This window comes from Rhinopithecus bieti, unplaced genomic scaffold (genome assembly GCF_001698545.2).
Source record: "Rhinopithecus bieti isolate Rb0 unplaced genomic scaffold, ASM169854v2 scaffold_50922, whole genome shotgun sequence".
NCBI lineage: Eukaryota > Metazoa > Chordata > Mammalia > Primates > Cercopithecidae > Rhinopithecus > Rhinopithecus bieti.
Genome location: NW_016820247.1, coordinates 1092484 through 1108002, shown reverse-complemented (window position 1 = coordinate 1108002; position 15519 = coordinate 1092484). Strand labels below are relative to the sequence as shown.

The following is a 15519-nucleotide window of genomic DNA, read 5'->3' as shown; positions in this document are numbered from 1 at the left end:
GACAGAGCGAGTCGCCGTCTCAAAAAAAAAAAAAAAAAAGAAAAGGTAATTTGTTAGCGGCCTCAATTTCCTTTAAAAGATGCCCAGGATTATGTCACATCCTTTGATTTCCATAAAGAGTTGCCTCCAAAAGCTATTGAGACCCCAGAAAAAGGTATATGTATTCTGTCCTGCAAACTGCTGTTGTTGTTAAATTCAAAGAAACTCCACAGTTTGATGAATCGTCTGCCTGGCCAGCCTGCATTCTAAGGTTTACTCCGGTGGCCTAGGGCACCTCTGCTCTTGCAGGTAATAACCTCATTTTACTTTATGAGCAAAAGATCTTCCACTGTGTTCCATGAATGAGTACTGAAAGTTGAGTAAATATGTGAGAATCAGAAATGCTCCACTTTAGGGCCAGACGTGGTGGCTCACGCCTGTAATCCCAGCACTTTGGGAGGCCAAGGTGGGTGGATCACTTGAGGTCAGGAGTTCGAGAGCAGTCTGGACAACATGGTGAAACTCTGTCTCTACTAAAAATCAGCTAGGTGTGGTGGCGGGTGCCTGTAATCGCAGCTACTCAGGAGACAGAGGCAGGAGAATCACTTGAACCTGGAAGGCAGAGGTTGCAGTGAGCTGAGATCATGCCACTTCACTCCAGCCTGGGTAACAGGGTGAGACACTGTCTCAAAAAAAAAAAAAAAAAAAAAAAAAAAGAAAGAAAAGAAAAGCTCCACTTTGCATAAATCCAAGCCTTATAAATTAATCACTTATTCATTAATCAATAAGCATGTATACTTATTAAACTATCAGATTTAACCTTTCATTTTCATAAATGATCGTACCATTTAACATGACATCATCACAGTCTGGCCTCGCCTCTGACTGAGACATAAGTCCCTCAACCAAACATCCAGGGAGCCCAGGAGTGACCCTGCAAATTGACAGGAATGTTTCTGAGGACTACCTGCATCTGAGCCACCTGGGGGGCTGTGAAAGATCTGAGTCCTAACCCCCCACCCCAGAAACGCTCATCTAATAAGTACGAGTAAAGCCCAGGAATTTGTATTTTTAACAAATACCCCAGAGGAATATCAAACTAGCTTAAGTTTTGAAATTATTCACATCCCAGTGGAGACAATTTTATTATCCAATTCATAACAGTGAGAAAATGATTAGTCTAAATCAGAAGTTTTTAACTTTGGCAGACATCTAATCACTTGGAAGGTTTGTTAAAACACAGATTGCTGGGCTCTCGGGTTGCAGAGTTTCTAATTCCGTGCATCTGAAGTAAGGCCCAAGAATTTGCTTTTCTTTCAAGTTCCCAGGTGCTGCTGCTGCTGGTCCCAGATCTACACTTTTGAAAACCACTGATCTAGACAGATAGTCTTCTTGTGCAAATGCAAAAGCAAATATTTTTCAAAATGTACCAATAGGTGTCACGTAGAAAGCGTTAAACAAAATTAAAGCTATTTCTTTATTGCCTGAGTTCTCGTTTCATCATACCAGCATGCATTATTAATTCCAAGTAGGGATAGAGGATGCAACATTTCCCAAACATGTGTTACCATAGAACTCTCTTCTCAAGGATACTCCTGAGAAACTATTTCAGAAAAACCTGATAAAGCACTATGACAAGTTAACGCATCTAAGAAACTTGGACCTTTCCTGTCCCCAATCAAATCTCATCCTTTGTCCTCATCCCCCAGTGCCAATGCCAGGGGAATCTAACAACATGGGGAAGAGAGATGCCTTCTCCAGAATTCAGATTGGTATGCCTAACCCACTTTTCCATAAAACTAAATGATAACTAATACTTGGTACAAGTGAAATCATGTTTATGCATTTTATGTACTTTAAACACTTTATGAGGGCTAGTAAGAGCTAGATTTCAATGATATTAAAAGTACCTTATGACATTTTGAGCTGGATGATAAAAGAGAAAAAAAAGATAAAAGTACCTTAGTAGTCACTGAGGTATACAAAAATACATAGGTAAAAAAGATTTTCTACTATACTCTCATAAGGAGATAAAATATATACATCAATAAGCATAGCATGAAGCAGATTACAATAAGTATAATAAGACAGTTATAAGCAAAGTGTCCTTAAGTTGGGGGCCACCCACATTAATCTTATTTGAGTGTCTTAAACTACTTGATGGTCAACATCCAGCAACTTTGCTTAAAAGAAATACACTCCGAATCACAGGATTTTATGTGACTAAATTCTAGCTGTCCTCCAATGCAATGTGAGAAAGACCCCAGTTGACTATGGCAAATCTCATAATGCAGTTCTTCCAAAGCTCACTTTAAGACTCACCTAGGCCACTTATGAAAAATACAGATTTCCCAGACTCCATGCTGACCAAATAAATGAGAGTCTCCAGTGGAGGAGCCTGTAAATTTCTGTTTTTGATAAATGCCCCAGCTCCCAGTTTTTATTTCAGCATAAGGGAGACTGAGCTTTCTCTGAAGTGTCTTTAAAGACAGAAATCCAATCATTCATTCAGTCAATCAACAAATATTTAGTAAACTCATGCAGCATGCGAGACCAGATTTTCTTAATCTATGTTTTAAACTTTATTTACAGCATGTCTGTATCATTTTAGCTGAGAAGCTCTTTTTTAGTAAAATTTTTTTTTAATTGGTGCCATTTTTACAACACTACCAATACATACTGGAAACCATATCCCCCACACAGTATTCTCTTCTGTGTGGTGCTTGTTCCACTACCCTAGACTGCCTCAAGATAAATCAGAAAATAAATTTCATCAGCATCATTACCGAAGTATGAAAAAACATTCTCATCACTGCCCTATACATCCTTAAAATATGAAGGACACGGAATTTAAAATATAGAAACACATATACCAAAAGCTGTTTTCTTTAAAATGCTAACTCCTCAACTTTGCAATTTTGGCACCATTTCCCATGTTCTGTATTTCTGCCTTCTGCCTTCTGGTGGGAGGAAGTAATGGGTAGAAAGAGGAAAATACTTTGGAAAGGCAGAAAGAAAAGTGAAAGCTGATTACTAAAAGGCTTGTTTGTTTGATGATGTTGCTATTTAATAAACACAAAATGTATGCTGTGACTTGGGGAAGAATTAACAGGTTTGTCCTGTTTCTTTCTGCTAGCCTAAAATTCCTGCTTCCATCCTGACATCATCTGTTTCTCCTCCTTATTTTTCTTCTGTGTGTGTGTGTGTGTGTGTGTGTGTGTGTGTGTGTGTGTGTGTATGTATGTAGAGAGAGCAGAGAGAAGATACAATGCAGTAGAAAACCAGAGAAAGAGAGCAGGATTAAGAGAGAAGAGAAGCTTAAACTGCATCACTTGAATCTGTTGGACTAAAATGTTACAACCGAGGCCACATAGAGTGTGCCCCTTAAAACGGAAGAAGGGCAAGAGAGCAATGGTGAGGACAAAGGATTAGGAAATGGCACATAGCCCATGGTTTTAAGCATGGCATTATCTATTAATGGTAAAAAAAAAAAAAAAAAAAAAATTCAAATTGAAGTTGTCTATTTGTAAAAGCTCAGTTAAATATAGGATCTGCTAAAGAAGCAGAGTGAAAGAAAATCAGCTTCTATGGCAGTCATCCAGCCACATCTCATGAATTTCATAGCAGCAGTGAAACATTACCTGCAAAACAGCCCTGTGTTTGGGATGCTGTCACTTCACCTAAAATCCATCACTGATCCTGAGGTAGGTGGATGTGGCAGTAACAGGAACATGAACGTGGTGCACAGAGTGAAGCGAGACCCTGGTAGCCTGCAAGGTCGAAGCCTTCAGACCTTCGCAAGCCCACTTCTCACTCACATTCTGCAGATATGCACGAAAACTGTTTGTATGAATACTCAAAGCCTCAACATACTCTGACCTACCTACTTACATGCTTTATTTGTAGCATCGATAAACATATAACCACTCATAACACTACTATGTTTTGTTAAATTGTTTTAGTAATACCTTGATTTGCAATACGTTCATTGATTTCATAAAGAAAAATAATGTGAATTTAAATTCCAGTTAATAACAACTTCTGGTTGTTATTTAAATAAACTTTTTTATAATTCATATAATTCTGATGTAAGAGCCTCAATAACAGAAATGAAACATACAACAGAAAAATAAGCAGCAAATAGTAATAGCTAAATACTTAAAGCTGATGTCCCACAAAAGGTGAAATTTTATAGATAGAATGTAATCTGATTAAATAATGTCTTTGGCCTAGAAAAGAAATACAATAATTAGTATTTTAATTATTTAGTTATTTTTAATAAATCTATTTCTTGGTCAAGTCACCTAACCTTCTTCAGTATCAGTTTTATATCTGCAGTATCAATTTTCTATCTGGGTTTCTGCTTATATATATTTGTAAGTGGAGATGATGATAATAACCAAATAGAGTTATCATGAGGATAAAATAGAGTACCCAGCACAACATAATGGGTATTTGCTAAATATGACTTCTTTCAGGGCTAAATACTAACATTCAACCTCTCTGTTAAAAGAGGAGGAATGAAAATCTCTCAAAGAATTCTCCTTATCTAAAGATATGAAACAAGTTTACAAAAGTAAACTTGACGAAAGGTCAAAAAACTCTGCGAAACTAGGAAAGGAAGACAATCCAATGCTATAAATTTCCAAAATCTCAAAACCTGACAGCCAAGGAAACAAATGGTGATTCCGGAGCCCAGTAGAACAGAACACTTTGTAAGGCTCTTGACCCCATCCCCAGAACCCACGTGACTTTTTTTTTTAGTGAAACCACAAAATTAAACTACACTAAATTTATGGGTTCAGAAAAAATGCACTGCTTTGTTCCCCCTCATGAGATTCCACTTGAACTCCCCAAATTAACTAAATATCTAATCATTTTTCCGCCGTACTTTAATCCAATTGATTCAATCAGCCTCCCCGTATCTATCATTGTTAAATGGAAAAAACTAGAAACTACTCTAGGTATATTAGACAGAAATTAGGTAAGCAGAATCTTCTCAGAAGGGCTGGAGGAGTGGGTGTAAACAAGGTCGACATCCATGCTGTTGGATCCATCATGGCTGCAACTGACAATGGAGACAGCTGCTGCTCCCGCCCCCAACACAGCTGCCTCTCTGGACACCCACAAGGCTGGTAGTACCTGAAATCCCCTTCCACAATTGCTCCTACGTCTCTGTTTTAGACAGAGCAGCAAGAAAATGACCTTATGCCTCTCTTCTAACCAAGATACATGGGAGTGCATCCCAAATCCTGGCTCTGCAGGAGGTGTGAAATGTTGTCTGAAGTTTTTCAGTCTCTGCTGCACAGGAAAACACCAATGAAGTTGGGTCAATCTACAGCATATTCCACAACAGGTTCCTTGCAGTTGTGCAATACAATGGCTGTCCCTCATGATCTGTTCCATTGGTGACTCAACATTTGCATGCATTTGCCCCTCAATTTCATTTAGCCTAGGTCAGCATTGGGTTCAGATTTCAGTCGACAGTCTAGGAAAACTACTGCTTGAGCTAACACACGGAATCCAGAAACTCCAGGAGGTCACTGTATTAGTCTGTTCTTAGTCTACTATGATGAAATACACGAAACTGAGTGATTTATAAAGAAAAGAGTTTTAATTAACTCACAATTCCACATGCCTTGGGAGGACTCAGGAACTTGCAATCGTGGCCAAAGGCACCTCTTCACAGGGCAGCAGGAGAGAGAATGAGGGCCAAATAAAGGGAGAAGCCCCTTATAAAACCATCAGATCTCATGAAAACTCACTCACTAGCAGGAGAACAGCACGGGGGAACACGCCCCCTGATTCAATTATCTCCACCTGGTCCCACCCTTAGCACATGGGTATTATTACGATTCAAGGTGAGATTTGAGTGGGGACACAGAGCCAGACCATATCAGATACCCAGATCAATTAGCTTTGCCCAACCTAAAGCTATATTTCTACTTCCTGGTCTAATGCTTGTAGAAACCATTCCCATACAAATTCCTTGGGTTTCTGCTTATATAAAATAGCAAAATCTTTTGGTATGTCAGTCTTCTCCAAGTCTAATTTGTGTTCTGCAGCATGCTGGGGTCTGACTCCACTTATAATAGGTTGAGAAGCAAAGAAGCCTGGTAATGAAAGGGCCTGAGGAGAGTTGGCAACTTTTTTACCTCAAGTAAAGTAACTCATGTGTCTTCAAACAAACTACTACTAACCTCATCAGACAGGAAAGGGGAGCTGCTTTTGCTTGCAAGGGAGATTTTGTGGGAAGGGGATTTAGAGTGGTCAAATTCAACTGAACACACGCAAATGTCCCAGTGCAATTCACAAGGTCCCTCTCACCTTGTTCTTGTGTTCTAATGTTCACTTAAAAGATATGACAAACTGAGCACAGTGGCCCACACCTATAATTTCAGCACTTTAGGAGGCCAAGGTGGGAGGATCACTTGAGGCCCGGAGTTTGAGACTAGCCTTAACAACACAGGGAGACCCCCATCTCTACAAAAATAAAAAATTAGCTGGGCATAGTGGTATGCATCTATAGTCCCAGCTACTCAGGAGGCTGAGGTGGGAGGATCCCTTGAGCCCAGGAGTTTGGGGCTGCAGTGAGCTATGATTGCACCACTGCACTCTAACCTAGGCAACAGAGTGAGACCCTGTCTCAAAAATAAAAATAAAAAAGTTAATGATATGATAAAATGTGAATTCAACTTACATTGTAACTTAACAACCCATAGGATCAGATTCTATATAATGTAGAGGTACATCAGTCCTGAGCTAAGGCCACAAGAGATAAAAGATTATCTGAGGGTAGTTCTATCACCCAGGCTGGAGTGCAGTGTGTGATCTCAGCTCACTGCAACCTCTGCCACCCCAGTTCAAGCGATTCTCACGCCTCAGCCTCTCAAATAGCTGGGATTACAGGCATGTATCACCATGGCCGGCTAATTTTTGTATTTCTAATGGAGGTTTCTCCACCTTGGCCAGGCTGGTCTCGAAATCCTGATCTCAAGTGATCTGCCCGCCTTGGCCTCCCAAAGTGCTGGGATTCCAAGCATGAACCACCATGCCCAGCTGTTTCCTTTCTTTAATCTCTCCAGAGCTATTTCTTCTGCAGTCCCACTTCACAACCCTTGAAATTTCTCATTCTCGTTCTAATGATTTATCATAGCAAGAACTTTGCCAGAGCCTAGCCTTCGAACAGACACATCATTCCAGGAAACCATAGCAATAATTTAAGTGGCTTCTTTTTGTCACTGTATACCATTAATTATGAGAGTCTCATGTTCTAATAATAACATGATTGCCGTTATCTGTAAGAAGAAGCGGAATAGATAACCCATCCAATGTTTCCATCCTTGAGATGTCTGAGAGTCTGTTATCTGTAACCCCTTCTGGAAGGAGGAAACAGAAACCACTCTAGATATTTTTGGGAAAGAGAAGCTTAAGAAAAAAAATATATTTTTTATACAAGAAACAATGTGTTTGTAGAATCATTTTAAAGGCTGCAGACGCAGGAGTCAGAGGTAGGGAATATACCACTGTAGTTGAAGCCCAAGATCAAGAAGCATCTGCTTCTGTCACAACTGCTACTGCTATTCATCTCTACATCCATGAAACTGGATGCCTGAGGCTGACTGCAGTAACTGCCCCAACTACCACTAGATATCCGTGAGGCTGGTGTGTACAAACCTCAGGTCTTATAAGAGTGCATCCAATTGGTAGAAGCTTATCTATAACAAGAATCCTGGCTGCTTGGGATCTGGAAAACATATATTTAAGTTACCAACTTCTAAAGAATACGAAAGCATTCTAAAGTGGAGGTAGAATAAAGGAGGAGCAAACATTCACAAAAGCCACCACAGTCTCAGGAAGTTTTAGTCTCTATTTGGCTATATATGCTGAATCTTTCAAATCTCCTCCTCCTTCTGTTTATCTGCCTAACATATCAACTGATGCGTGTATTAAGGGTTGGGCAGGCACCGTGAACTTTTTCCTGGGTGTCCAGGGGCTGGCATTTGCTGGTTTCTGGGGTGTTGTCCCTTGTCCACGAAGTTACTGGTGGCCTGCTAGAGTCCCATGCAGAAGTCTGCAGTGGCTCATGCCTAATAATCCCAGCACTTTTCAAGGCCAAAGCAGGTGGATCACCTCACCCCAGAAGTTCAAGACCAGCCTGGGCAACACAGCAAAACCCCATCTCTACAAAAAAAAAAAAAAATTAGTCATGGTGGTGCAACCTGTAATCCCAGCTACTCAGGAGGCTGAGGGAGGAGGATCACTTGAGCTCAAGAGGGAGAGGCTGCAGTGAGCTGAGATTGCACCACTGCACTCTAGCCTCGGTGACAAAGCAAGACGCTGTCTCAAAAATTTTTTAATTTTAAAATTTTAAAGAAATCAATACTAGACTTACTACTAACTTACAGAAACAGGACAAACTTTTATAACTTCACTTTCTGGTCATATGTTTGGGCATCCTTAGGGAGTTCTGGCAGCATTCAGGAAAAAATTTAGAAGGTCTAGAGAAGATCCCATACAAACCCCTACCAAGAGAATGAAGGCTTGTACCATGTGCAGAGATCTCCAGAGAAACTGCTTCTTCATCCCTGTTCGCTAGTCCACTCTATCACATGCTTGGCTGCGCTGTCTCTTATGTTTAAAAGTAACTAAAAGATCATTAGGAATTTTGTGAGAAAAATTGTCTTCCTTTTACCCCATGAATAAAATCTACGTTTTAAAAGTGACATAGGGGTTTAAAATACAAATACGAAAATATAGAAATATATATATAAGCACTCAGAGAATAATCACTTTAGATACCATGGTGCCTTTCAAAAAAGAAAAAGAGAAAACAAATGAGATCATGCCAGTCATGTTTTCTTTCTTTCTTAAAAGCTAATCGGCCAGGCACAGTGGCTCACGCCTGTAATCTCAACACTCTGGGAGACCAAGGCGGGCAGATCACCTGAGGTTAGGAATTCCAGACCAGCCTGGCCAACATGGTGAAACCCCGTCTCTACTAGAAATACAAAAATGTGCTGGACATGGTGGCGGGTGCCTGGAATCCTAGCTACTCGGGAGGCTGAGGCAGGAGAATCACTTGAGCCTGGGATGCAGAGGTTGCAGTGAGCCAAGATAGTGCCATTGCACTCCAGCCTGGGCTACAGGAGCAAAACTCCGTCTGAAAAAAGTATATATATATTATAACATAAAAAAAGTTAGTCATCATGGCTGTCTGGCCATGTTTATACATCTCCAACATCAGTTTTAGAGATTGAAGAAGATGTAGGGAAACATAATTATTGTAAAATGCTAAGAACAGTGTGCCATATTTGGCTATGTCTATAATACTGCTTCTTAAAATGTGGTCAAAATATTAATTGCTTCAGGAACACCTATAGTGCTTGTTAAAAACAGAGAATAGTCAGGGCGTGATGGCACACGCCTGTAATCCCAACACTTTGGGGGGCCGAGGCAGGCGGATTTGATGCCAGGAGTTAGAGACCAGCCTGGCCAACATGGTGAAAACCCCATCTCTACTAAAAAAAAAAAAAAAAAAAAGCCAGATGTGGTGTCAGGTTCCTGTAATCCCAACTACTTGGGAGGCTGAGGCAGGAGAATCACTTGAACAAGGGAGGTGGAGGTTGCAGTGAGCTGAGATCGTACCACAGCACTCCACCTAGGCGACCAAGCAAGACTCTGTCTCAAAAACAAAAAACAAATGAAAAAAAACTGGAGAATAGCTTTGTCATAATTTACTCCACCAAAATTTTTTCAATCTAAAGAATTAAATTAAATTTAAAATGGTGACTAGGGAGCCCATCTCAGACCTGTAAAATGAGAATCTCCAGGTGGGGGTCCACAAATGCACATTTATAGCAAGTTTCCAGATAATGTTTGTCTCGCTACATTGGAGAACCACTGGACTGTTTTAAAGAGAGGACCTATTTCCCCACAATATAGCAGAATATTTCAGTTTCTTGAACTTTTCTGTTCTCCGATTTTTATTTTAGGAGACAACAATGGATGGTCTCTGCAATTTGACAAATATTTTGCCAGTTACTCCAAAATGACTTCCCCATATCCCTTTGAGGCAGAAACACCTGAATGTTGTAAGTAATCGGAGCAGTTATTTCCTTTTCCATGAGTTCATAAGACACCATTGTTTAAAAGTTTGATTCATCATTAAAAAAAAAGATTGCATCTCAATCTGAAATCATTTTTAATTAAAGAAACTTCCAAATTTGTAAGAGGTCAATTATAGTTTTCTAACTGCAAACTCTATTAAATATACAACTTTCACTAGGAAAATTTATTTCAAAAAAGACTTGGGGATCTTAAGTATAAAAGTAATAAATGGTGTCAGATATTGTTGTGAACAAAACCAATGTCAGTCAAGGATGTTCAAAGATGTTATTTTAATTGAGTTCTCTTTTCACAATCTCTATGAAATGTGATGTAAAGAAAACAGAAAGTAGACAGGGCAGAAAAGCTGTTCGGATTTTAATGTTTGCTAAAAAAACTCTTCTGAGCTGCAAAACCCTTATTCATTATAACCCACTATGTTCAGTCATACACTGAAAACCTACAAAAACACTGGAGGGGTGTGGAAGGGTATAAACCCGAGGATTAACTATAATATTTTAGATCAGAAAGACATGAAAATAACTCCTCTTAAATAAATGTTGTCTGTTCTAATAAATTATGCAAATGTAAATCTGTGCCTTGGAGCTGTCATTTTAACCCTAGCTTTTCAAAACCTTGGTTAAAAAGCAAGACATATTTGCTATTCCTCTGACATTCCAAACATGGCTCCATATCACAGCCTCTATACAGACTGTTCTTTCAGAAACTTTCTCCCATGTGTCTGCTTAGTTGGTGACCCTCACCTTATTTAGGGCCCTGTTCAAATCAAGGAAGCCTGCACTGATAACACTGTATAAAACAGCAGCGTCCTCAGCCCTCCCCTCGTTACTCTATTAGCTTACTCTGTGTTATTTTCCGAAGTGGTACTATCATAATTGCTGGTGGTAGTGGTGCTGGTTGTGGTGGTGTATGAATTATCTCATCAGATCCTAAGCACTCTGACAATAGGTACTTTGTTTGGCTTATTCTTTTTTGCTGCTCTTCTAGTGCCTAAAATAGTGCTTTGCACATAGTGAGCACTCAATAAATTATTACTGAAGTCTATATGGGAGGCTACAGATAAGATGTTTTGTTTTATTTTTCATCTTTGTATCTGCCCAGGAACGTACATATTTCATGGATTGATTATGGTTACAGTAAAACCCAGTTGAATTTTAAAGCCCAGTTGAATTAGTATATTTTTGAATTAAGCCATGTTGGCTCAAAAGAGTTTTTTTCTTTTATCATATATTTTCTTTTATTCTTAATTTTATTTATTTATTTATTTATTTATTTATTTATTTATTTATTGAGATGGAGTTTCACTCTTATTGCCCAGACTGGGGAGTGCAGTGGCATGATCTTGGTTCACTGCAACCTCCACCTCCCAGGTTCAAGTGATTCTCCTGCCTCAGCCTCCCAAGCAGCTGGGATTACGGGCATGTGCCACCACGCCTGGCTAATTCTGTATTTTTAGTAGAAACAAGGTTTCTCCACGTTGGTCAGGCTGGTCTTGAACTCCCGACCTCAGGTTATCCACCCATCTCAGCCTCCCAAAGTGCTGAGATTACAGGTGTGAGCCACCGCACCCAGTCTATTTCTTAAATTTTAATTGAATCTTTTAATACCTCACTTTATTCCCAAAAGGATTTTCAGCAACTAGCAATTAAAATACAGCTACTAAAAGCCTTAAACCATTAACATGATATAAAAGACAAAAGTTCAGTGGTGAATGGAAAGCAAATGACAGAGAAAAATTAAGAAAATCCTTCCTGAGAGAAGTTCAGTGACTTCATCCAAAGCATAGTTATGAATTTCATAGCCATTAAGTCCAAGAGAGAAAATAATGGCTTACATAACTCTCATAGTTTGTAAAGCAAAACAAACAAATAGAGAAAAACCAGACAAGTCAGCAAGAGAAATATATTTTTGCCTGATCCTGCACCCTGGAAGACATTTGTCACAAGTATAATTACATAAAACGAATGAGGCTATGTAATAAATGTTGTATTAAAAAAAAAGAAGTAATTTTTTTCGTCAGTACTTAACAAAAACAAATATATCATTTAAAGTTATTTAAAGACAATTTGTGGGAGGGGAGTGTAGCTAATAACTAAATATATTTTTCAAACTTGTAAACAGTGTAAAATAGAATGGCAAGTGTAGTGTAAAACTTGCGGTTAAAATTGAAGTTAAGGTTCCTAGTGTCCCACCTTATTTGAAGCAGATTATTATAGGAATTGATTGGAAATTAAACTGAGCAAAGCTTATAATCATTTTTTGACTAGATAAAATAATGTGCAGAATTCACATTATTAAAGTCATCTCTAAGAGCAATATCATGGAAAATATAATACCTATAATGAACCAATAATTTTAAAAATTTAAGTTTAAAGGATTTGAAAAGTATAGAGATTTCAAAAGCATTACTTACTCAACCATAATTTGACCATTCAGAAGCTACCAGCATTAACTTGCTACTGCATTACTCGTCTTTTTTTATTTTAACATAGTTGAAATTTCCTATACAAACCATTTTTATCAAATTTTCAATTAGCATTTCAGCATAATCAGGTATCCATATTACTACAACATCTTTTAAAATATACCATGTAATAGTATATTTTGTAAGTGACCTAATTTCCTTAATCATTGCTTGGCTGTTGGATATTTACATGTTGTTTTTTCATTTTTCCCTATTGCAGATAACCCTGTAATCAATGTCTATGGATTATCTTAATGTAGTCTCTATATATGAAAAAAATGCATTGGTGTTAGCGCTAATTTGACTGCCCTCCGTTTCTGCCCTTCCTACTTCATTCTCCAGGCCTTCATCTTCCTTCCCAACCTTCTCCATCCCATCCCCACAGCATACACATAGACTCACATGAGATATGATTTTAACTTAAAGAGACAGCATCAGTTTTTAGACATCCACAACCAAAGTGGGTACTTGCAACCATAAAACTGTTTTAAAGTTCTTGGCAGATACTCTGTTTATATTAAACACTAAATCTAGGTTATGGTCCTGATCTCTTGTAACCCTGAAAAGAAGTCTCTGGAGATATTTGGGAAGAGAGGAAGAACACATGTCACCCCATATCTGAGCCAAAAAGCTCCTTATGAACAGTCATTCACAGAGGTCTCCGCTTAGCCACTGAGACACTTGCCTGCTCTCTGCAAGTTTCACCATAAAGGTCAGAAACTGGAAGCCTACAAACAGAAAACTCTCATAGACAGTTTTGTTTGTCCAATATTTTTAAATGTTTTCAGTTAGCTAATATCAGTTTTTAAATAGTCATATATAAAACATTGTATTTCTGGCTTCTTTGAGGAAGTTGGTAGACGTAGCTACACATGTTCCTATTCTCATATGGCAACAGATGGGAGAAGCTGTTGCACTTGGACATCTGGACACAGTCTACAGTGACATTGCCTGACCATTGGAGACACTGGAGTCTATAACCCCTGCGGTATAGGTCAGGGTTCCAGAAGTCAATGTGGAGGGGGTAAACATTTCTCCTTGCTCTCAGGAATTGGCCATTCCCCATTGGAGCAGGAATCAAACTATATTTATTATCCTAAATAATAATCTCATTATTCTGTTTAGCTATATGAATACATCATTGCAAATCTCTAATAGACTTTAGATGTATTGACTCACATCCTAACACTATCGCTACAGCCTCACAAGATAGCCAAGGTCATACACCTCATTCTCCCTCTCTTTCCAACACCCAACGTCAGTGAAAATAGAATCCTAAGGAGAAAAATTGTCACTCCCATAAATAAACTTTTATTCATCCTTTACCCCTATTTAAGAGATTTTTTTTAAAGAATTATTTGGAAGAACTCCTGATTTAAAAAAAAAAAAAAAAAAAAAAAAAAAAAAACTATTTGACACTATCATTTGCCTTTAGTTCTCATTCTTGCTAGTTAAAAGTGATTTATTCCTCCTTTAAAGGTTTTGATTATGCTAAAATAAATACTTTATTTTTAAGTGGCAGTCGTAATATGAACATTAAGCCTCGTCACACATTATCATGTCAATCCTTAGTGGTATAAGAGCAGATTATTTCATTCATTTTGCAATGAATGGAGAATAGTCTGCTATTTTTAAAAAATGCATGAGCTGGTAAGTGTGTGTTTCCAAATGTTAATGCTCTACCATCATTTCAAGGTTAAATTAAAAGCAAACTTTGAAACCTTAATTTAAAGCATTGCCTAAATTGCCTAGGTAGCACATGATATGCTTTTGTACTAAATGATTTTCTCATAGCTTTTCATTTCTTTCTTTTCATTACCCTCCTCTTCCTGGCCCCTCATGTCATCATGCCTTACCAATGCCCCTTGATTCAGTGGTCGGTTCTGTGCCAGTGCAATGTCTTTGCCAAGGTCTGGAGCTTGACTGTGATGAAACCAATTTACGAGCTGTTCCATCAGTTTCTTCAAATGTGACTGCAATGTAAGTAGAAAAGAATGACTTCATCCTGACAGCCAGGTAGCACCTGTAAAATTGTATTATAATTAAGACCATATCATTATTAGTAATGTATTTTTATTCCAAGATGATGTCATTTTTCCTGGGTCAGGTATAATTACTGATATTTATTTTGCATTTACTAAATGCTAGACCCTACCTTAAATTATTCTTTATATTAGCTATTTAACCCCTCATAATAATCCTGTGAGGTATGGAGTATCACCATATTTTATGTAAACAAAAAAAGTAATCAATTGCGTGTGCTACTAAAGAAAAAAATGGCTTCTAATTAAACTATTACATAGAGCTTTCCTATTACATAGAATTTTCATTTGACATTTATTGAAAGAATTCTTTTAGAATTTATTGGACCGACATTTTAATATAATCTGATGTGTAAGTTAAAAAAGAAAATAAGGTAAATCGGATAAGATATCCCCCCCAAAATGTCATATTTAAAATCTGTTCTGAATCACCTTATGAGTCATAGATGTTAATGTTGTTGTTTTCTTAAGGAATTCAAACTTGCGTATGTAAAAAAAATTATCACCATAAGTGGTGTGTTGATTTCTAGTACCTGTAGTGTTAGTTTCTAGTACTAATTTGAATTCAACAAACTTCAGCAACACAAACATATACATTTGACTGAAACTTTTTTACAAGAAATTAGTGGAGGACAACTATTTTAATCCAATATTTTTGCTGAGTTTCTTTTTTCATCTAGATGCCTTAGTGCCTTGTGGCTCTCACTTTTGGGTATATGAGGACAAAATAAGAGTAATTCTTGAGTTTATGAATATTGACAAGTGTTACCATTTTCAAACCAGGCCACATAATACAGCAATTGAAATACTTGATATATGAGGTAAGAGCTACAACTCAGAGTTCCTGTGCATAGTGGTTCCATTGAATTCAAAGATCTGGGAAGTTTACCCAATTTGCGGTGGCCA

The 15519-nt window shown here is 38.0% G+C and overlaps 1 protein-coding gene across 1 annotated transcript in view; it reads left to right on the top strand.

Moving 5' to 3' along the window:
* RXFP1 (relaxin family peptide receptor 1) overlaps positions 1 to 15519 on the top strand; it is a 123180-nt gene that overhangs the window by 53064 nt on the left and 54597 nt on the right. Inside the window, exons 3-4 of the mRNA XM_017859715.1 lie at positions 9975 to 10073; positions 14446 to 14551. Coding sequence (XP_017715204.1) covers positions 9975 to 10073; positions 14446 to 14551 — 205 coding nt within the window. The remainder of the gene's footprint in view (positions 1 to 9974; positions 10074 to 14445; positions 14552 to 15519) is intronic.